The sequence below is a fragment of the Corvus kubaryi genome, unplaced genomic scaffold (genome assembly GCF_017639235.1).
Source record: "Corvus kubaryi isolate FWS band 111438036 unplaced genomic scaffold, C.kubaryi_AGA036_p1.0 37260, whole genome shotgun sequence".
NCBI classification, from domain to species: domain Eukaryota; kingdom Metazoa; phylum Chordata; class Aves; order Passeriformes; family Corvidae; genus Corvus; species Corvus kubaryi.
Genome location: NW_024581077.1, coordinates 5,913,646 through 5,937,894, shown reverse-complemented (window position 1 = coordinate 5,937,894; position 24,249 = coordinate 5,913,646). Strand labels below are relative to the sequence as shown.

The following is a 24,249-nucleotide window of genomic DNA, read 5'->3' as shown; positions in this document are numbered from 1 at the left end:
AAGCATTCAGTTCTATTGAGTCCTAATACCCTATGCAGTTTCTTAAGCATTCTTTCCAGCTACAGTAATGGCTTAAGCAGTAGAAGCACAGAATGTGGTGGTTATTGCAAGAAATGCTCTGTAAATCATGTATTATGTCAATTAAAATGGCTAAGAGTTGAGCCTGTGATAGTAAAGCAGGCAGAGCTATCATGTAAGCTTTAAAGCTCCTGATTGTCACTATGCTTCAGTTTTACAAAAGCCTATGAGAATTTTCCAGAAAGGCAATTTATTTGATGAGAAAGCAAAAGTTAACTGTAACATATCCACTACCTTTCTAGTTGAGTTGGTAAGGCTTGGAGAGCGTGTTTGGATATTGAGCTGGTTGTTTGCTTGGCAGTTTTAAAGTTCATTTAAATGCATCCCAGAACAGTAGTGACTAAAGGAAAAAAAAAAATCACAGAATGGTTTGGGTTGGAAGGAACCTCAAACACCATCTAGCTCCAACCCCTGGGTTGCCCTGGGAAGGCAGGGACACCTTCTACTAGACCAGGTTGCTCACAGCCACATCCAGGCTGGCCATGAACAATTCCAGGGATGGGACAGAAGAGGAAATTATTCCTCTTTGTAGGATGTGGGTCCAAAAATCAATTGGTGCTCCTAATCTTTTCACCAGTGTCTGTTTTACCATAGACACCATATCACTTTTGGCACTGACTGGTCCTTTCAGAGGTGAAGCTAAACATAAATGAGCCCTGAGATGAAACTGTTCGTCCTAAACAGAGATGAGCAACAGATGTGTGGTGGAAGTGTTGGGGTGATCAAACCTGCATCCAGTTCATCATTAAATGGGTGATCTGAGTCCAGTAGTCAACACTTTTGCAAACATAGAAGGTGTGAAAAAGTTTTTGCAGGATGATGTTTCCTACATGGTTTTGAATTGTGAAGATGGAAAGAAGCTGCACAGTGCAGTTTGACAGAAAAGGTCCTGCAGCTTGAATTTTGGCTTCCAGGGTGGTTAGATCTGGAATTTTAGTTCATGTCTACTAATCTCTCAGTGTGCTGAAGTCACACTTCAGCAACACTTCTGCTGCAAGAATTTCTTTACATGATAGATCACAGTTGAGCATCTTCAACTCATTTGAACTGTCTTGAGCCATCTGAATTTGATCATCCTGTCTGTGAAATCCTTCTGGCCATTTGATACTGCCCACATTCTTCCAAGGAAGAGATGATGACAGAGAGAAACATCACTCCTCACAGCATTAATCACTGCTGACCTCTCTCTCTTGTTCCTTCTCATATTTAACCAACTACTTGCCTTGGTGGATATGAACACTGGGCCCAGATTACAACTAAAGTAAATCCTTAGTTTGTCTTAGCTTCTTTGGAAGACTTGAGAGTTAAGCTGCGCTGGTTTTTTGTTTGCTTGCTTGATTGTTTTTAAAGAAACTTTTAAAGGGCTGCAACTCCACTTTCACAAACACAAATTTTAAAAATGCTGTTGATCCAGGTCTATAGTAACCCTGTAATGATTGTACTGAGTAAAACAGTAGCCCCATTATCACACAAAAGGTAGAGAAAAAAGTGGTTTGGTTTTGTTGGTGGTAGTGGGGTTTTTTGGTTGGTTGGTTGGTTTTGTTTTGCCTTTTTTTTTTTTTTTTTTTGGTGGGAAGGGATTTTGTATTGGAATATCTGCCCTTTTTCTGCCCATCTCTCATATTCAAATCTGTCCAGGGATTACAAGCATGATTCATAACACTTTGGGTGGATCTGGGCTAATATCTCCAATACAGAACCAAAGGAAATAGTCACAGTCCATTCCATAGGTGCTTACACACAAACACTGTCCATGTCCACTTATGTTAGGAGTCCCCTAGGCAGTGCAAAAGCCCAGCCTGAACAGTCCTGCACAGCCACAGAAGAGGAAAGCATGAGCAATGCTGCAAGCATTGAAATTGGAGAAAGAGGGATGCTTGAGAGGCCAGCATGGAAAGCCACTCTGACTGAGCCAGCATCAAGTCTAGACCTTTCTCAGAAGCTATTTGTCTAGTTTACACTTAAAAGCTTTTAGCACTGGAGTTCCTCAGACTCCTCTGATCTCCTCCAGTGCCAAACTGCTTTCAAACTGTTTATGAGGAGAGGAGACTCTAGATGCTGTCTTTTAAGTGTTTTTTGTTATGGGTGACGCTCAGAAGATGGAATCAGATTGTTCTTGGAGATGCTCAGTGGGAGCAATGGACACGAGTCGCAGTGGAAATCCATACTAGCTCTTAGGAGAAGAGTTGTTCACAGCAAGCGTGTTCAGCTGCAGAACCGGGATATAGAGGCTGCGGCCTCTCCATTCTGATAGACACTCAAAGTATAACTGAAAAAAGCCCTGAGTGACCCAGTCTGACTTCCAACTTAGCCCTGCTTTAAGAAGGAGAGGGACCAGAGGCTTTCAGCAATGCCTTGCAGTATAAATTATCCTGAGTACTGTATTTTTATGATGGTGTTCTTATGACTAGAAGTTTTTTTGGTTGGGTTTTTTCTTTGTATGTGACTAAATTGCTGCAAAATAAGCCAATTTCTGGAAGGCTATTACCTTGCTCTTCTTCAGTGTGCTCTTCTCTATGGTAAACAATTGCTGGCTCAGTGCAAATCCTGTCCAGGTTAGCTAAGGTACCGCCAGGAAACTCCAGGCTTCAGTCCAAATGACCACTTCAGGAACTTCTTTTGCTTGAATCAGTCTTGCTGAGAAATAATGCAGGCTACTATAGGAAAGAAGTTCTCCTAACATCATTGCTAGACTTCCAGGAACCAGACTCCCCCCGTGCTTGGTTCTGAACGGTTAATGGGAGTTCACAGTTCCAGTTCAGATCATGACCATGTTGCAGAAACCCCTTAAACCATATAAAGTGCCCGCTACATCAGCAGCACAGAATGATGGCACTGTCCCCAGACAAGGTGCAGCAACTTGAGCTGTGCCTCTGTCCTCTCACTCTGCAAAGTGACTCTCCAGGTCAATGAAATGCATTGTCCACTGGGGGGGAAGCAATCGTGGCTCTTTGAGTGTGCAGGACCTGAGCTCAGGGCAATGCCAGAGTTATAACTCGACTCTGGTGAAAACAAACTCTTAACCTAGTGAAAGTGTTCAGTCTGCTGGAAGCATTCAACCTTCTAATGGAAGGTGTCCCTGCTCATGACAGGGGCTTGGAACTAGATGATCTTTAAGTTTCCTTCCAACCCAAACCATTCTGGGGTTCTATGAAAGCCAGGGAACAGTTTAGATAAAGCTACACATGGCTTTCCATGCCAGCTACCTGTGCAAGTGATCTACGGACTGGAATATGCCATGGCACTTCATAGGTTTCCTTAATGACAGGGGTGGATTGTGACTGCACTTTCTGAGCAGCATATCTGTTCCTTCAAGGCATCAGCATTCCTGAAATAAAAACAAACCTACTTTTCAAGGGAGCCAGATCTCTCCTTTTCTAGGAACACAATAAATGTCTTGGCAGAATCATGCTTTGGCTTTACAAACATCAGAAGTAAATTCTGATTATTTATTTTGGATAAATAATGAACAGCATAAAAATTGCTGACTTTGACCTTCATTGGAAAAGTTGGTTTAATGGGCCCCATAAGCTCTTCTATTGATGGCAGGTTCATAAAATCCATATTGACTTCGGCTAAAGGCTATAACTTCTATCAATACTGTCAACAATTAATATTGACTCATAAAGGTATCCTGTAAACTGAGTCATAGCATTATGTTATTTTACGTTTCCATTAGCAAAGCTTCATGTCTTCTTGAAAATGTTTCTCCTGTAAGTCTGGGTTTTCTCAAAATAGCCTGTGTGATAGCTAGCAGCCCAGAGAAACGCTGCTTATGTGGAGTGAGGAGGGAGGAAATGCCTTTGTGTTTGCCTGACAAAGCTTCTGAGAGGATCTCAGGCTTCATTTGCTCCTATAGCAGGTCTCAGGCTGTGAGGGGTTTGTGCACAAAGGTTTCTCACACCTTTATCTGTGCCAAGCAATTACAAAAAGAAAATGCTCAAATTCTGCATACATATAAGACTTTTCCCTAACCTTATTTTCTTTCTACCTTGCAACATTTGTTTGGATACATTTATACCACCAATTCAACTGCAATCCCTATACTAAAGTGACCTTTTTCTCAGTTCTGGACCAGTTTTTCTGACTTGAACTTGCCTGATGTTTATGACATCTTCCCAGGGAAGTCTAAGCATCAGATGAAGCTCACCACCAGTACAGCTTTGATCTTAATATTTTCTTTCAATTTCCACCACCTCCTTTTTGTCAGTATGGACAGTACTATTACATACTGAACATCACAATAATCTAGGATTTATTTCTGCTACACAGACTTTTTTTTAGTATGATACAGCCATTCTCATTTAAAACACCCAACATCTAAGACTGCAAATGCCAAGGCCCCAGAGAAACTCCTACATTTATACAGCACTGTATGCTCTCCACTTCTCGTTTCCCTTTTTCTAGTTGCTATGAAGTGATGTTTCAAAGAATGGTTAGTGTGTCATTAACCTTAAGGGAAAAGGAATCCAAGGTTGTCTCCACCCTGGCATGAGTACTACTGCCTCTGTGATTACTTTCAGCAAAGCCTTTCAAGGCACGTGAAGTTGCTAACATGTTGATCCTAAAATAATTTCATTTGTAAGTGATCTGTAGGTACAAAGTTGCATTCACAGGTGTAGAGATAACATTACAGAAAGCAGGGAAAAGGACTACAGCAGATGATGCAATTCTCCTCTCTTAGGACCAAAGGAACAAAAAAAAGACTGAAATTCTGTATTTTGCTTTTCTTAGTAGTCATGGAAAGAAAAATGTATGGGATAGGATCACAGCTGCTCATCCATCACCATGGAAAGCACAAAAGAGAGCTTTGGAGAGAGGAGAACGGGATGGAAGTGCAAGGTGCTTACTTTTGGCTGTTTTCTAGCGATTTCTTGTGAGTGTGCAAAACTTTGGTTGACCCTGATGGTCCCTCTGATTTTTCATCAAAACACAAGGATCAGAAGGAAAAGAATGGAACCTGGCACTGTGTATCTGCTCATCAGACACTACACTAAGAATCTTAAAAATAGTACAGTAAAGATAATTCAAAAGGATTCTTCTGCATATCCTTTGAACAGAAGGCCATTTATCTTTGAACTCTGCTTAATGTATCATTATCTCTGAGCAGAAACTTAATAAGCTTCAACTGTAATTTTGTTGGAGTTAAACATAAAATCATGTGGGTGGTGTATGTGTCACTATGTCATGGCTTCCAGAGGAAAACTTATCATCATTTGTCACTATAATACTGTGGCAAAAAGCATGAAAAGAACAAGTGATGCAGTCATTTCACATGAGCTTTCTGTGCTGAGCACAAGTGCCCAATGACTTGTACACAGCAGCTATATTAAGAAGCAGGCTGTGCTATAATTGAATTAAAGGTGCAAAGGCATATAGGACTGGATGAACTCCTGGGTCAAGCTGCAATTGAATCAAAATCCCCTTTCCTTCTCCTACACGGCTTGGCAGAACTGCTGACCAAAAGGTTTGCAGACCTACAAAAGGCATGCAGGAATCCCCGCAGCTGGGGACACAAAGTTACAGAGATAAAAAAATCTGTGACCTTCAGCTTTTATTTCGCACAAAGAAAAAGGCTTCTAAAAATATTTCACCATCGTTTTCCTTCAGAGAGCAGTCGGCCAATTTACATAATGAAACGGCCCCTGTCAAGGAACCAGCAAGGAAGAGAAGAAAATTATCTGCCCAGAAAATCTGAGCAAAGATAAGAGCAGCATCGGCCAGGGGAGGGGAGATTTAAATGCCTTCCCTCTGAAAGGTTGCTGCAAAAAGCAGGAGAGTATTACAGCTATTTAATGATCTCTGTCGCAGTGATAAATAAGTAGGAGCTTCTCCAGCAGTTCATTAACAAACACTCTGTAGGACAGTACAAAAGGCCACTACATGGGGCTGTTAGAAGAGTGTTTTCACAGAGTCTGATAAAAAACCCCAGCACAAGACCTAAGGAAGATTGAGGTGGAGTAGTAAGAAGAGTCATTCCTGGTAGAGCTCGAGGCCGACAATGCATGCGCTGTCACCACTTACCAGTTTCAGTATTCTCATGCTCTGTGTCGGTGAGGGTGAGGTTGGAGTTGGCCCGGCTTGACAAGCAGGAGCTGCGTCCGGACTTGGTGTTGCGTCCCCAGAGCCTCACTGGGTGCTCAGGTGACATGACCACGTCTGCTTCCGTGTCGGCATCTGAGCCGGCACTGATGGAGTAGCCACAGTGAGGCAGCCCGATGTCAGTCCGGTACAAAGTCCCGTGTGTGGGTGTCACATCTTCAAGTCCCAGTTCTCGCAAAGAGAAGTTGGCTCCTGTGAGAAAACACATTGGCCTGGTTATTCTTTAATAGGGCACGGTGCCATCTAGCACAAGAGCAGAAGTGTTCATCCTCTACCTTCACGTGGGGCACAGCAGTGTCACTGTAACACACAGCAACATCATACCAAAGATACCCCTCTTCTGTGGTCTTGCTCAGTGTGAGACTGAGACCACAGGATCATAGAATCATTAAGGTTTTAAGATCCTCAAGTCCAACCATTACTCAGCACTTCCAAGTCCACCACGAGACAATGTCTGTAAGCGCCTCATCTACACTTTTTTTCATAACAATTCCAGAGACGGTGATTCCTCCACTTCTGTAGGCAGCCTGTTCCAACCCTTGACCACTCTTTCAGTGAAGAAATTTTTCCTACTATCCAGTCTCATCGTCCCCTGGTGTCACTTGAGGCCATTTCCTGTTGTCCTATTTCTTTCTACTTGGGAGGAGAGACTAGTCCCCACCTCACGACAGCCTCTTTTCAAATATGCCAAGACTGAAAAGTGGCTGGAATCCTGCTTCTGGAACCTGACAAAAACTTGGGGCATGTTCAGTGAAATCATTAAATTTGAAAGCAAAAATGGACGTAGAAACGGTGCAATTCTTTAGGAGAGGCAAAAAGTAATCTTCTTGTGAGAAAAGCAAAATGAGGTGTGCAATGATCAAAAGTCCTACCATACACCTGACAACTTCCCTACAACAGGCAATTTGAGAGAGTTCTGCTCATTGAAATCCCGGAAATTACATGCTGGGGATTTAAATTTCCTTTGGCGATTTCACTTTCCCCTTGCTGACCACTCACACCTTGACTCAGTTTAGCTATTCATTCTGATAGAGTCACAGCAGAGGTTATTTGGCTGCAAATAGATGCAATTGTTTAGCTGACTAAAAATACAACCTGAAAAGTGACTCTTGACTTCATATCTAGTTACCTGCAGAGCTTCAAAATCAGACTGAATTGATGTGAATATGGCTCCAAATATTAGCACACTTTGTTTGGAAAGTTCTACAAAGAGGCTGGGGAGAGCAATTTTACTCCACCTTTATTTATTAATGCATGCATTTATTTTTCTTACATATATATTTTTTATATATTTTATATTTATATTTTTATTATACGTATTGAAAAGATTTTGGCCACCCATGAGTGCCTTTAGCTGCACAGTGCATTTACACAGCTCAATGCACCCCTGCTTCTGTTATGCTATGCCTTGAATGGATGAAGGAACTGAGCAGTGTTTGCAGCTCAGGCATATTTCAACGAGATAAATCTGAAAGCAAGATCTCCAGGAAATTCCGGGCACAAACCTTCCTTTGAACACTGAAATTCATATCTACTCATTATTGAAATCTGTTCATCAAGTCTGGACCTCAAAGTTGTATCCAAAGCTGAATTATGATTTTCTCCTTTCTCAAGACCCCACAATCGTGTGGCTCTTCTCACATTTCTATTTGTTGATGTCAAATATCACATGGTGGAAAATGCATATCCAGTAGAAATAGTCAGATTTCTACTTTTCCAGAGTATGGTTTCACATTTGTGGGAGCACCCTAGCTTGTCCTTGAGCCCTGCTGCTTGGGGAAGGTCTCTCATATTAGACACACATGCACCAGATGACAGCTGGCCAAAAGTAGGTGCTATTTTTTTCATTCAGTTGACTTTACAGCCAATAGTGAACAGAGAGGAGACAATCAAATGCAAGGTGAATAATGGGACCGGACAACATTTTCATGTATAGCTCAGAGAAGAAACTGTTTGATGGCAGGAGAAAATAACTCTGGTTTGGCTGCTTACGGATCTGCAGCTGACAACACTCAAACTACATAAAGCATTCATGAACTTCACACCTTTTTAATTGACCAAACAAGATTAAAGCTTTCAGACAGAGTGGACAGAAAAGATTGCTTGGGGCTCACACCTCTGTCCAACCCTAGGGCCTTGCTTGGGAAGCACAATGCACACTTGTGGCAAAGTAATCCATTTAACATGACTGCAAAGTGGTTTGAGAGACTGTCCTCTACAGTCCCATGGTAAGAGGAAGCAAATAAAATTGTCGTAAGTTATAAATGCTAGGAAGCAGTATCTCCCCAGAGACCTTGCTCTTCTCTTCTAGTTTTGACTTATGTGTAAGGCCATGGGTTTTTAAACCATCCCTTGTGGAGTACTTAAAAACATCTTTTGGTTTTCCTTGCGTTTGAGTCACTGATGGCGAATTCCACCTTCCTCTGAAACATGCCACACTCAGCATCATCAGGCACATCAATGTGCAGCATGACCGATGTTCCCCAGTAACAGCAGCTCATAAATTATGAAAAATGACTGTTACAATTAACTGAAAATCAAATTTATTTGCAATAAACAGCAGCAGATGCATTGATTTTCATATTCTATGTTCACTGTTGCCTTTTAAGCTGGAAGAACTCAAGTCAATAAAAGGAAGATAATAAATATCCAAGACTTTTTAATTCAGATCTGGTCTATTTTCTCCTGTGCTGACTTGCACATTTGCTGACACTCACTCTAGCTAAAACCATTTAAATGCTGACTTGTTTATTTACTGAATTTATTTGGTCAATTTGAAATGTTTCCCTCCTCTGCCTTCCAAACCAATGCAGGAGAGAAATTCACTTTGCCTTGTTGATGTCAAGCAGGCTAATAAGGCTTGGTTTCAGTTGGCCTGAAGCCAAGCAGCATCACAAAGTGAGGTCCATTCATGGCTTGCTGCCAGCGGAAAATGTGGCACAGAAAGTCTGGGATTTTTGTTAACACTCTTCAGGCCAGTTTTGGGACCCTCAGGATAAAGTGGGAGAAAGCTTTAAATTAAGCCATCTGTGATGGTTATATCAGAATCAGGACTGGTGCTCTGACGTGGTTAATCTTAACTTCTCAATTAATTTCAGCAACTTAGACCAGTCATTTTTACTATTTCCTAGTACCCTCCAAAATTTTCCTAGGGAAGTATGAACTTGTGTATAGAAAATTTACACTCCCTGTCAATAGACTGGGTTTTCAAGAAAAGTAATCTTCTGTGGGCTTCTTAGAAGTCTGCAGACCTGCATGGCCTCATGGACCTCCAAGTTGAAAACCGCTGACCTGGACTAATTCACATCTATCCTGCATGGTGAATAAATTGTATGAAGTAAGCAAATGCAATGACCTAAAAAGTTTCCTTTTCTTTATAATGTCATACATTCCTTAGAGGGGATGAAGTACTTCAGAGTTGCTAAGAGGGAAACTGCTTTTATGATGTCACAGTATTACTTACAACAACTATTGGCCTTTTTGTTGATTATTGCCTGTTGCAGCTATCCTGAAACTCAAACACCAAAGCCATATGGACAAAAATACTTCTGCAAATCATTTTGCTTGTGTGTGCCTTGAAGATGAGTCTTGCACCAAAACCACAAGTGCATGATTTTTGAGGAGTGAAATTAAGCAGCCCCCAAGTTTAATGAGTGCAATTATATGCCTTTGGTTTGGGGAATCAGCTTCTCTACATTGCAGAGGATGTGCTCAGAGTACTCTGGGTCGGCTAATTTATGTTCATTTTCTGGAATGCAGCCTACTCTATTTGACTCACTTTGCCATTTTATACTTTCCTTGTAGGACTTCTAAAAACAATTTATGTGAAGTCCTGGTTGGAATCTGAACTATATCTCAACAAAAAAATGAAGATGAGTCTTCTAGTAGGGGTCAGAAATCTATCTCATGTAGGCAACAACAGCAGTGAAAATATAACTGTGCTGACTTCAGGGTAGCAATAAAAAAGAGAATATCTGGAATCTGTTAGAACTGTGGAGTCCATGATGACTCTTGAAATTCCTCATCTTCACAGATACTGTGACCCAGATTCACTAAATGTGCTCCTTTAAGTCCTGAAGTGGTTCCTAACTCCTCTAATATTGGAGCATGTCCCCAAGGCAAACCAAAAGGCCATGTGCAATGCCAAGAGGCTTCATCCCATCTGGAGCTCAGTTGCCTCCTTTCTTCCAGGGTTCTTGGGTTTTGCTGGAGACCAGATGGATAGTGTGGACAGTGACACTCTCCCCTCATTGCCTTCTGCCTCAGCATGACAGAGCAGACACATGGCATGGTGAAAGGTCTCCTGAGCAGGCAGGAACTTTCCATGCCACGTCAGTACTGTACTGCACGTGCACAAGGGGTCTAGTCTCATGGTGGGAAGAGGCGAAGTGCTGCTGGAGACAGAATGACTAAGACATAGAAAATGTGTAAATGCTAATGAACATGGGGTATGGGTATGCCACTTAAGGACACTGGGCTGCACACAGTGTCTGTGCAATACAGTGAAAATGATCCCTGCTGCTCTCCTTAAATCTTGCTTTTGTCCTTGGAGTCTTTCAACGGTAGCCTCCCACCCAGCTCCAGCTCTCAGCTGATTCCCTCACGCTGCTTACAGCTGCATCTGCTGAAAAGCACCCACCTGCTCGGCAGAACTCATCAGCCTCCTGGTGCACCATGTCTTTGACCCGATTGCTGTAGGTCAGCCTGGAGTCTTGGTCATAAGCCTTCAGGGTCTCGCTGGAGCTGTAGGACTTCTGGGGTGCCTTGCTGTCCTCACTCTCGGCTGAAGAGCTGGTGTAGCGGCGCTCAGTGTCGCGGCGCCGAGTCAAAGATCGATACGGTTTCCTTTCTTTTACATCCATGGCACCCTTGTCTGAGTACTCAACATTAAAATAATGACGTCCGTGTGATGGTCAGATTGCAATAACCTGAAAGAGAGAATAAAAAAATTCATGCCTTTGGTCATTCAATGGCTAATTAGCCTTCTTTGTACATTCTTGCACTGAAGAAAAGGGATGTTACTTAATGGATTGCAGAAAAACCTTCTTAGAACAATTACCAATAAAAAGGAAGTCTCAATTACATGTAACTCATTTAATAATTGCCACTGCTAACAGGACACATACACGCAGCAACCTGCATCTGTCTGAACTGGGCATGCACTTGAGAATTTGAAACTGATTGTGATATTGTGGGTCTTCTTTCCATGGGAAGTGATTCAGGCACCTCCAGGACGCACGTATTCATCAGTCACCTAATCTCTGGGACATCAGGTAACACTGAAATGCCTCTGTTTGGGCAGCTGGAGGACTTTGGAAAAATGCTGTCCTGCAGTTAAAAAGTGTTTTCATAGATCATTAGGTTAGAACATATGAAAAAAAGACTGAGACAGTATAAGAAGGCAAGTGGGAAGGGAGATGGAGAAAGGAAGAATGAAAGAGTGAAATATGGATGGAAATTGAATAAAAACGTCTTCCTTTTCAGAGGGGTCATCTTTAGTCAGCTGGAAATATATTAGAACTTAAGCAGAGCTGAGAAAGTGTAAATAAATGATAGTGTTCTGCTTCATGTAACAACATGGCCTGGGATTTATTTCTGTGGAAAACCAATGTATATGTGCACTGCTATGCAAGCATACATATCTGCACACAGAGAAAGCAGATATCAGGAATAAAACGTATTAAAAGTATTTTTGTCAAAATAATTAATAAATGGTATTTTTATTTCAAGTTTATTAAATGTGGCAGAAGTCACAGAAAAAATAAAGGCAGTGGCCTGCATTGTGATGATAAAATATATTTTTAAATATCTAAACTGGGTTAGTAGGAAAAATAATAAAATCCACAAACCAAATATGGAAAATCTCTAATTGTGGGCTGAGCTTCTCAGAAACCGAGTCCTCCTGACTGCTAAAGAACAGAAGTCGAGTCTCTAAATGCCACCCCAGGATACTGTTGTTTACCATCAGCATTTAAAAAACAGAAAGCAAAAGGTTCAGAAAGAACCTATCAGTTCTTGGTCTTTTTCATAGCAAATACATATGGAAATGTATGGGAGAGACTGAATCACATTCTGTTGGCATTTCTTTCTTGAAAGGCTAAACCCTGAATGTACTAATGAAATGTTACTCCTCCATGACTCAGACCCTGGCCTTGCTTCAGATGCTGTGCCCTGGATTTCAGAGAGTAACAGAATGCTAGAATAGTTGGGGTTGGAAGGAACCTTGAAATCCCCTGCCATGGGCAGGGACACATTCCACCAGACCAGATTGCTCCAAGCCCCATCCAATCAGGCCTTGAACACTTCCAGGGATGGGGCATCCACAGCTTCTCTGGGGAACCTGTGCCACTGCCTCACCACCCTCACAGTAAAGAATTTATTCCAGATATCTAATCTACACCTGCCCTCACACAGCTGTGGTGCAGTAGTTGAGGATGGATGTGCTGTGAGCTTTGTAGGTCAGTTTAAAGGGATGTGATGTAACGCAGCATTTGTGGGTTATAAAACTCAGTGTGTGAAGGATGGAAGACTCTCAGCACAGGTTCTGATAACCTACAAATCATAATACTAATATTGAAGCTGGAAGCCAACATTTTATTATTAATTCCATACTTGAAAAGCTGTAAGGCACAAGCACAACTAAAAACTACTGCAGTTGAAGAGAGACTGCAGGAGGAAGCAAGAACTGCAGGAGGGCTGTGAGATAAACTGGCAGCTGGGCAAAGAAGAGCAGGATTACACTCTTGGGACTCTTGTGGGGTTAAACCATGACACACTCATATTTCTGCAATTCTGATTGTGCTAAAACTGCTCACTGGGTTTTGTCCCTTTAGCTTCCAAAACCAACTTCCAATGACAGAGCCCAGTTCCAACATCTTATATGGTTTCTGTTGCATTCTTCCTGGAAATTAAGATACTACTATAATAAAAAAAAAAAATCCATTGTCTCCCAGTCTATTCCAGAGATGGTGGCAGACCAGAAAGTTCATATTTTCTGTTTGTCAGCAGAATGCATAGAAAGTATTGAACACTAAGGGAGGATGGGGAGAGGGGAAAGGAGGAGTGTCTTATAACGAGTTTTACCTAAGTCATCCGCAGGGATTTGAGCCCCACTTTGATTTTAAACGTGTTTTTAAATCCACTGAACTCTCTGACTTTTAATTCATTCATGTAAATGCAATACAGTGAATGCAAATAGGATTACTCATCGGCCAAAACTGACACATGTTAAATGTATTGCAGAGTAAGGGTACAAAACTAGGCCTGAACATAGAAGCAATAGTGAAGGAGATTGTGTTGTGCTAAGGAACAACAGCAGCATGTAAGAGATCTACCAAATACTGGTAGATAGGTTTTTTTGCATTGAATCAAACATATTGGTGCTTTCACACTGAAAAGAGATAAAAGAAATAGAGCATCTGATTGCCTTTCAGTGCACTGTCATCTCCCATTTTTTTTAAAAAAAGCTTTTTTTGGCTTGAGAAATTGTGACTTTTTTTGCACTTGTTATTGAATCTGTTTGCCTCCTTTATAGCATCCCTGTTTGAAAACATTAGAAGGAGCAGGTTTGTTATACTTTTGAATAAAACACCTTACAACAGACTCCTTCACAAAAGCCCTGTATTGAGAACTGCTATAACTAACACTGAAATTGTGGTTTATTGTTATGGTGGATGGAGATAGCAGAATGTGAGCGAGAAGTGGTTACTCGCTAAGAAGGAAATGAAGAAAGGTGGCTTCTATCTGCTCCTGAGCATTGTAACAATTCCTGCCTAGGGCTGGTCATTTAAAATGCTCTAGCGGGAGAGGCACATGTGCCAAGAAAACCTTTCTGCACTGCTGGAGCCACAAGGTACAAACAGGGTCTGTAATTACCATTAGTAACCTTGCAACTTAGGAAATGACAAAAAAACATGAGGAAATTGACTGAATTCCCACCAGATGAAGGGTTTTCTTTTTGTAAGGAAAGGTGCTGAAAAACTGAAAATTCTCCTACAGTTCATCAAAAATAGCCCTGTAAATTTGCGCTATCCATATGCACATTCCTCTGTAACAGTGTTTCTATTCCCAACTCATTCATGTCTTTATAAATTTAACTCTTCTCAACTTTTTATTTCTCTCTCCTTCACAACTTGGCTTGACTTTCCAAATAGAAAGGTTACCTCCGTAAAACATAATGAAGATTTTTTTAAGAGTTATTTCTAAAGACCGAACTGTTGCATTTACCTGACTTAAGTAAGTTTCCAGCACCTCTCCACGGACATGCAGTTCTTGTCATCTCAGTTTTATGACCCAATTCCCAGATGGTTTAGATACCTTACTTTCAGTGGAGTTGTGTTGTCAGAGAGTTTGCCTCATAGTTTTTCTGAGATAGATAATTATTTTTTATCTGCTACTCCTTGTGTCTAGATTTTACTTTTGCTATGATTTCATCAGTGCCATCAACACCTCACATTTTTCCTGACTTCTCTTGCACATGACGAATACAAAGAATCACACTCATCTCAGTTACATACTCAACCACCAGTTTCTTTCCATCTTTAGCTCATGATTGCTCCTCATAATTTTAAAAGCTTCCATAAACTTGCTGGACCGGATGTAAAAAACCAAGCTTTCTAAAATGGACCTTTCCATCTCTGTGTTCCTTTTCCCTCCATAAAAGCACAAAACCCCCTTGCTCTGAATCATTTATATTTGGAAAGGGCTTTCTTGTCCTATAATGCAATGTTGTTTCTAGTTCTGTTTGATTCTTTCATCATACTGCTGTCTGCATAACATAAAATTTCACCTTTTTTTTTATTTTGAGGCCAATTAGTTGCAATAGCCATTCTTATTTTTGGCAGTCCTCTGTGTATGCAATCCCAGCTGGACCACAAACTGGTCTGGACTACAATTCACAGCAGAAACATCCTTCTGTCTTTACTTATTCTACTCAGAAAAATCCCACTGAGCCCAGAAAGGGTTACTTACTCATAAAAGCCTATAAAATCAGGTTCTTTGATATAGTTATATTTTTCAGAGGCGTGGGACTCTTCTCACATCCTTGCCTACATGTCAGGGAGCAGAACAAAAAAATCAGCCTTCTGGTTCTGGTGCAGTAGTACAGCAAACACAATGCTTATTTGCAGCTCTTTTTATTTTGATTTGCTTTGGTTGGCTCCCAAATAATCCTTTTTATGATGTTTTATCCTTTATACCTCTCCTCCTCATTCTCAGTTCTGTTGGTTTTTGTTGCTCTTTGGAGCTTTGATTAACCACACCGGCTTTGTGCTGCAGAATTGCACTCAATGAATGGCAAGGGGGATGATTTATTTTCTGAGTCACTGCTCAAAAGACAAACTTGCATCAATCAAAAACCAGACAAGGGAGTGTGACACCACAAAGTGATATGCTACGAGGTGCTCACAGCAAAAAGGACAGGTGGTCTTTGATAGCTGACTTACGTTGCAGGTCACTAATCACAGAGATTAGCAGCAAGGTGATAGACAGTGCCTGTTCTGGGAGGCAGCATGTCATATCATCCAATTTTCTGTCAAAATGTGAGGTTTTAAACAGTAGAGATAGCTTTATGTACTTCCCATATACTTATGGCAACAGGATGATGAGAGAGCAGGAAGAGTGAAATATCTTGACTGCAGGAAAACATGAGCATGAGCTCTGGTGGGTTGATTCCACCTCCAGCTTTGTGCTGAAGGAAGAAAAAGGACTACTGCTCACGGTCATTTGTTTTCCTCTGCAAAACTGCCTATGCAGAAATGGCATCATCTTACTTGCTAGGGCATGCTTTTTGTCTTCTTGAACTCGACCTCATTTCGCTGCTTAGGGCAATATTTTTCCCTATTTTTCATTGCTGCTGCCCTTTGTAGAATGAGCACAGCCATAGGATGCTGAGCAGCAAGCTTAATTTTATATTCCCTCCTTTGGGCTCCACAAATCGAATCATTAACTAAGACCTAAAGCTGGTAAGAAGTGAGCAAGTATCCTTTCCTTCACTTTATAGAGGAAGAGATGAGCCACAGGAAGTCAAAGTGAATTGCTTAAGGTGGTACAAGAAGAAAACAACACAACTGAGGGCAGCAGCTTGATCTCCAAGGCTGAGTCTGATATTGAGTCCTGGGTTTTTTTGAGAAGCAAGTCACATAAGCATAGTAGAATAATTAACGCATGCCTGAAATCTTTGCTGGAGAACAGTAGCAAGAACCTAAGGTATTATTAACAAGATGCTCTTTCATGTTTGATAGTGTCCTTCAGCCAGAAGGACTGTGGAGCATGGACAATTGCAGTTGTGTCTGACCAGTGAAATCCCATGGTGAATGACGAAAACCCCACTCAGAGTCAAAAGTGAGACAGATTTTCACCTTGTATATTAATCTTCTCAAAGACACTAACAGATACTGGGGGCAGACCAGCAATGTTATTTGGGAAATTAGCTCCAACTCAGGATCCTAAGCTGCAAACAAAGAAGCTGTGAGTTCAGGTGATTAAATGACTTTGTGTCTGTGCTTAATAATATCCCACACCAATTTAAGTCATCACCTGGTATTTTACATCATATTTGAAAGAATGCAGTCCACTGTGACAGTCCCGCCACACTTCCATGAGGATACAAATGCCTGGTTGAAGGCTCCTTATTCTGTTTTCATAGGCTCACGGAAAGGCTTGGGTTGGAGGCAACTTTAAAGATCACCTAGTTCCAACCCCCCTGCCATAGGCAGGGATGCCACGCACTAGTTCAGGTTGTTTATAGCCCCATCCAGCATGACCTTGAAAAGACCTGGCCTTCTTTACAAAATATGTTGAACTTGAGAAATCTTATTTGGTCATTTTCATTTGTCAAGAATTGTCTGAGATATTGCCTCCCATTCCACCTCATCTAAAGCACGAACCTGGCATAAATGTAGTGGTGAATGCTCTGATGCATTCAGCAAATACTTAGGCATGTAGTCAGGGGTTGTTCAAATCAAATTTGTATTGCCTGGTGATCAGAGTCAGCAATGATCTGATCTTAGCAAATACACTACTGTGGCTTAAACAGTGTGATGCCATTTACCAGGTTTCTGGGAGATTCTTCTATAACATAAAGGATTCCTGTGTTTTTTATTAAACTTTAAGCTTCAGATTTATAGCAGAGGTTCAAATCCCTTGAGGTCTTTGTAGGAAATAAATTAAGCTATAGGTATAACATCCTCACATTTTTGGCAAAGACTTAGGAAAGAAGCAGGCACAGGAGAGGAGAATGAAGAGTTGAATTAATACTGCTTGGCATCAACCCAGTACTCAAAGAAAGTAACAAAACCTCCCTTTTCTGGTCTCAACCACTAAGCCTTTCTTTTACTGGTAAGGGACTTGCTAGGCAGTTGGTAATGCCTTGTCCAAAAGATGTGTTTTGTGACCTTTTCATGAATAAATCTAAAACTGCATTAGCTGGAGGCCTAGGAAAGCTTGAAACAGTAATGGTAGGAAAACATGAAGGAGGCTGGAATGCAATTATCTCAATTATTTCTAGTTTGCAACCCCCTAAGTCTTCTGTCATGGGCTGGAGCCTTTAACCTGTGCTAGCAGAAGATTTTAGGGCCCAAAGTTAAAAATTCTTCTGAATAATTTTTGACAAGTATAAGTAGTTTGCAGTTGCAGTCATCAGAACACTACTCTGGCTTATGCCAAAATGGAAATTACTTTGGAAAAAATCTTAGCTTTATATTGAAATTCTCATTATGAGTCTATTAGCTATTCTTGGATGAAGTGGGTTTTCCTCAGAACCTCAGTTTAATAGACAATACATAAAGGCATTTAAATAATAAATGCCAAAAGGGACAGCCTGACCATGTACACTGTTTTATGTTCAGCCTGCAAATTTTTCCTAACTCTCTATGTCAGACTCAAGGTTTGGGTGTATGATGTGCCACACATCCAAACCCCATGTGAAACCAGCCCATTTATCAGCAAATCTCAGAGTGACAAAGAACTGGTGACATAAAATGCAGGTAGTCACTGAAAGCATTCCCATTCTTTCTCCATCACCCACCTTTTGCTAATTTGGGCTCTTACCTGGGATACAGGAAGCTAAAATTTGTGTCCTTAATCTAAGTCAGACAGGTTGAAGTTTTGAATGTGTCTCAAGCATCCTAGGTGAAAGCTCTTGGTGCAGCCTTTTTCAATCCATTTGGGAGAACTTTTCCTTTTTCTTCCAGAAAAGAAAAACATAGCCTGGGTTTTGGTTTTTGCTTGCTTCGTTTCTTGTCTTTTTTTTTTTTTTTTTAACAAAAAAAATTTATTTGATAGTTTCTAGTCATAGAACTGTGGAATGGATTCTATGACAACAAAGAAGGTGGCTTTGCATTGCAAGGGACCTTAAAGATCACCTAGTTTTAGTTTCCTGCCATGGACAGGGACACCTTTCACTAGACCAGGTTGCTCAAAACCCTTTCCAAACTGTCTGTGAACACTTGCAGGGATGGGGGCATCTATAGTTCCCCTGGGCACCCTGTGCCAGTGTCTCATCTCTTAGACAATAAGAAAAGGCTGGTACAGGGCTCACTTCAGGATGTTAAGCCTTGTACCCACTCCTGGGTAAGCTTTGTGTCTAATTCTCAGTGTTCTGTTGTGGTCTACAGGAGGCTTTTGTAATTATGTTGTGACCCATATGAAAATGTAGCAAGAATCCCAAGACAATTTCCATGCACACCTTGTGCCACTCAACCTTTTTATTCCACAATTAGGTATGTGAAGTCCCATGCTTAAATACACTAGCTCTGTATCCCTGCTTCTGTGTCAATAAATTGAACAAGGAAACTATCCATCTGTATTACCCCTGTATGGATTGGATGCAGTCAGTTTGGAAGAGAAGAAGTGGACAGTAGTTGTGAATGGTGATTTAAGAATCAAGGTTGGTCCTTCCTCTCTATGCACTTCAGCAAATTTCTTTGCAGGCCCACTGGGTTTGACAGTCCCTCATGAACCTGTCCTCTGAGAGTTTGCCTAATCCCATTTCACTCTTAAATACTTTGGGCCTTTGCAACATCCTGTATGCAGTCCCCCAGTGTGATTGTAGAAGAAGTGCTTGTCTCATTTAAAGTCACTGTCTACAGTTGTGTCTTCCATGGGAATATTCATGAGCCCTCAGCCTTTTCCATAAGAAAAGAGGCCTTGGACTCACACTCACTCTCAGATGTATCTTTTTGCTATTACACATTATTTCTGAAAAGAGCTGACTGGAGGCTGGGACTCTTTTAGGAAAGAAAGCATGTCTGCCTTTTCTGCCTGCAGCCACCACCCCGTATCCATATTCCTCAGTAAACACATCACGTCTGTGTGCACCTGCGGTTTGAAACAGAGTTCAGAGCATCTTCTGTTCCACGCCTTTCAGATACAGCCTGGGGTCTGAGCAGCTCACAGGGTGACAGCTTGAATTGAAGGACACCTGTAGTGCAAAACTTGCAAGATCTGAATTTGTCCTCCTTTTTCTCATTGGCTTGACTGTGAAAACAATAGAGTAATAGTTTTGGCCAGCACTGGCTTTCAATACTGCCATTGAATAGCAGGGAATGCCATAGGGTCAACTGAATTTGGAGGAATATACTCAGAATTATGCTCAAAAAGTATTGCTAGGGACAGATTTTATTTTGTATATGTATGTTTATTAAGACTAATTATATAGACACTCCACAGAAAAAATATTATGGAAAACTTCCTGCAGCAGAGGGTAGCTCTCACCTAATCAGGCAGGACTCCCAGCACAGGAAAAATATATTATCATCCCTCTTCTGCAGGCAAAGGCAACTACCTTATCCAGTTACTTGAATTCAAGTAACTAACATAGAAAACTCCTGAAGGATTACTAGCAAGGCCAACCCGTCCTTGTCTTACTACAATATCATGTGTAAAAATGTCCCTGCTCTTGTCACAGATGTTGTGGTACTGGGTAATCTCTCCTTGCCTTCCTTCAGCAGGGGGAGAAACCAACCTGTTTTCCTGTTCTGATAAAATTCCCTGGAGGGTTGAACTTCAAACAAAGTTTATTAAAATACGAATTATCTGTAAAAAAGACTGCAAGGGCCCATTAATTTATTTATTTTAGGACTTCTCTGTGAGATAATCAGAGTGCATTGAGAGATGCTAGGAATTGATTAATCAGTGTAACCCCTACTGTGTCCAGAGCTTCACTTTCAATGACAATAAGCTTATGCAGTAGGAAGTGTATTTTTCTTAGGTAAAATGCCTACGGGGAAAAAAATAGAGAGGTAAAAATAGTAAATTAGAAATAGAAAGTGCTTGGGTTTTTTTCTGAAACAAAGGGCCCCTTCACTGGAATAACAAGGAGGGGTATCACCTCCAAGAAGAGATTTAAAGCACATGCAAGAGGATTTAAACCTGATTGCTGGGTTGCAGCTTAGCACTGCATGTACAGGGTTATGGAGAAAAAGGCTCTAGGGAGACCTTACAGCACCTTCCAGTGCTCAAAGGGTCTACAAGAGAGCTGGAGAGGGTAATTTGAGAAGGGCATGGAGTGACAGGACACGGGGGAATGACTTCGGACTGACGGAGGGTAGGATTAGATTAGGTATTAGAGATAAATTCTTCCCTCTGAGGGTGGTGAGGCACTAGCACGGATTGCCGGAGCAGCCATGCATGCCCTATCCCTGGCAGTGTTCAAGGCTAGGCTGGGGCTTTGAGGAACCTGGTTCAGTGGATGTCGTCCCTGGTCATTAGATGATCTTTAAGGTCCCTTCCAACCCCAACCCTTCAATGATTCTATGATTCAATGACCTTCCAAACCAGACATCAATACACTCTTCCAGATGTACAAATGCACTGAAAGGTGCATTAAGGAGGGATCTTAATAAGGTAATGATAACTGATACTATTGCTCAGGTGAAAATATCAAGCATTGCATTTATTCTATTCTCGCAAAATGCTGCTTTTCTACTTGTCCAAAGATGCCAGAGTAACAGCAGGGCTTATTTTTACTTTTCTTTTTTCTTTTTAACACATGGCAAAACCTCATATTTCTTACTGATTTAGCCTTCAAGGAAGTACATTTTTGTCTCTCCTACATTACAGGCAGAACAGATTGGCAGAAAGGAGGTGACCTGACCAAATAATACAGGAAGTCAATGGCACAGACTACACAAACCCCAGCTCCTGATTGCATTTCAGAAGTCTGTTTACTGGAGTTCTTGGATTCTGTGCCAGTATTCATGAAAGCCAATCATCTTTCAGTTGATAAAAGGTAAGAGATTAAGTCGTTTATCCAAGTCCAAACTGAAAAATAAATTCTTCATTGTTGGTATTAAGACAACTAGCTTAGCGACTAAGAGAAGAATCTTCTAGTTTGCCACAGGAAAATGTCTTGTATTTGACTTTCCGTGGCAAAACAGAATGACTTATTAAATCTTTCTTATAAGAACAAGTTTTTATAACACTTAACAAAATGAGGGGAAAGGCCCATTCATTTGCTGAAGAAAAGCTTTGCTGCCATGCTTAGGAATCCAGCTTAACGAATATTCAGCAAAAAGACACTGTGGGAAGAAAAGGAAAAAGCAAATGAAGGAGATGGGGAGGGGAGAAAGCAATTGAAGATGTAAATGGCTCTCCTTAGTCATACCTTTAATGACTAGCTAGACCAAAGATTAGAAGTAATTGAACCAGCTCTCAGTCAACAAAAGATGCAAATAGATTGCAAAACAGAGTGGGATTACATTAGTTTACACTAAACCAAGAGTAATTAGTGTTTGCACAGTGCTTAAAAGCCGAAAGTGCTATATAAATGTTAATTATTACTATTTGTTTCAAATAGATGCAACACACACAATCTTTTACATGCCTTAGGAAGTAAAAGACAATAAAGCCAAACTCAGTAACAGGCTCCATCATTTGGCTGAGGCCTATCAGATCACATTTGGGAAAACTCATGGAGTCTTTTTCAGTGGCTATCTCTGAATCATGAGTGTTTCATTTGAAGTCACAGATGACTGTCTATCTCTGTAAGGCCTATATTCTGGAAAATGATTTAAAAAAAAAAAAAAAGCCCACCCAAAGCACCAGTGTTGCCAGCTCCACCAATGTCAAAAGAACAGAGAATTTAGGAGATGGAAGCCATAGGTTTCAGCAGCAAGTAAACCATCTTCATTTTGGGCCATGCAACAGTGCCTGAGATGAAGAGACATGTCTACTGCTGAGAAGCAAGATTCTGGGAAACAGCACCAGCTTCTCTTATGCCCTGCTGTACCACTAATTTATTGTGTGGTCCTGGACAAGGCATTTAACCTTTTGGGCTCATTTTATGAAAAACAGATATAACCATTCTCAGCTGTTTCACAGCCGAGTAAAAGGTCTTTTTTTTGATGCTTTTAAGCATGTCATTTCAATAAATAATTTATGAGACATATCACTATTAAGAAGATGTTCAAGAGAGTCTAAGAGTCTAAAAGAAACTTATGAGGTGAGATCATACAGTTTCAGGATGGATTCTGGGCTATAACATGCTAATGATTTGCAAAGATTATTAGGCTCATTGGAATCGTGGACATAAAAGAACCCTAAAGTAAAATGCTTATCTACTTTTTTGCAATAAATTTTCTACCAATTTCCTTCCTACCCTGGCAAACTCTTTCAGAGAAGAATGATAAATAGCAGAGGTCCAACAATTTTGTAAGTTTTAAAAATTGCAAGGGATAATTCAATTACAAAAAGTAATTTGCATGAAAGAAATATTTTGCCAGGATATGAGCTAATAAAAACCTATATTTAAGCTCATGATTTTCAAGGCAGTATACAAATGTTAATTTATTAGCAATTATGTCTGTAAAGGAAGCAGTACAGATGGAGACAGAGGAGACAGCAACATCCTCAGTCATACACTCCTGAAGCCAAATGTCTCATTGTACATATCATTGCCCAAGTGAAGCTGGATCAATGCTTGCATCTGTTGGATGCAGAAATCTGCAGGAAATCCAATTGCCAAGAATCCTTTAAACATAAGCTTGTTTTCACCAGAGTTCAGGCTCCTGGGTTTGAAAATGTCAGCCTCAGTAGAGGAATGGTTCCCCGTTTCAATGTTTCTGATGACAAACCCTGCTTGAGATGTTCCCTCCTGCTAGGGCTCAGCCATCCTGCTGCTTCCTGCCTCCCTGGGGATACTGATGCAGCTGTTCATAAAACCACACCATAAGCAGATCAGGAAAATCGTCTGAAAATTAAAAGAAAAAGAGCCCTTATCTGCCAAATACTTACCTTTTTATTTTTGTAGCCTACCCCAACTTTAATTGAGCTAGATTATTATCAATCTGGTTTTATAGGAGCATTTCACAATTAGATGCAGGGCTCAGCCAAGAGGCAATACACTGGGGTGCAAAGGAAAACAGATTGGGATACTCTTTTCTATCATCTACATTGGCAGATGGAGCTGTTTCCACTCCAGGTCATGCATGCTATAACTTGCCTGACCTAAAAATCTGTATTTCTAACCAGTTTTCAAGCAACAGAACTGGGGGTTTCTAATAACCCTTCTAGTACATCTTTTCCAGCTCTAGCCCCAACCATCCATGGGCAGGTGTACATTTTGTGACTCTGAGACATGGTATTGCTCCGTTTCTTGACAGGAGAGCTGCTGCTGCTTCATGGAAGCTGCCTCGCTGAAACCCCTTGATCCACGTCCACAGCTCATCTATTCCTCCTCCTTGCTTACAGAGCAAAGTTTCTCTGCCCTTAATTGGAATTTCTTTTGAGACTTGATTCTCTCTGCCACATCTTTACCACACTTTTCATGAGGAGTAGAAAACTGATGTAAGCAAACCACTTACATGCAGCCAGCATCTTTTTCCTCCCTTCACTTCCTTGTTTTTCTTTCCTTTTCTTCCCTTTATTTCCCCTCTCCTTTTATTTGTAGCAACTGTTGGTATCCCATGTAGGAAAAATGAATGTTAAAAAAACCCAACAACTTTCTTACTACTTTGTAGCTTTTTGCTTTGTAAATCATGCTGTGTATAAGCTATATCTCAAGATATTCCAAAAATCACTAGTTTTCTCCCCATATTTCTGACCAATGAGGAGTGAATCTGTTGTGTCATC

General features: G+C 40.9%; 1 protein-coding gene across 12 annotated transcripts in view; it reads right to left on the bottom strand.

Annotated features, from left to right (window-relative positions):
- The window catches only part of TENM4 (teneurin transmembrane protein 4), a 928,417-nt gene that overhangs the window by 333,937 nt on the left and 570,231 nt on the right, over window positions 1–24,249 (bottom strand). For all 12 annotated transcript variants that reach the window (XM_042024146.1, XM_042024143.1, XM_042024148.1 and 9 more), the window contains 2 exons: window positions 10,820–11,108; window positions 6,103–6,372 (listed from right to left, as the gene is read on the bottom strand). In XM_042024146.1, the coding sequence (XP_041880080.1) occupies window positions 6,103–6,372; window positions 10,820–11,042 (493 nt within the window). In that variant the 5' untranslated portion in view covers window positions 11,043–11,108. The remainder of the gene's footprint in view (window positions 1–6,102; window positions 6,373–10,819; window positions 11,109–24,249) is intronic.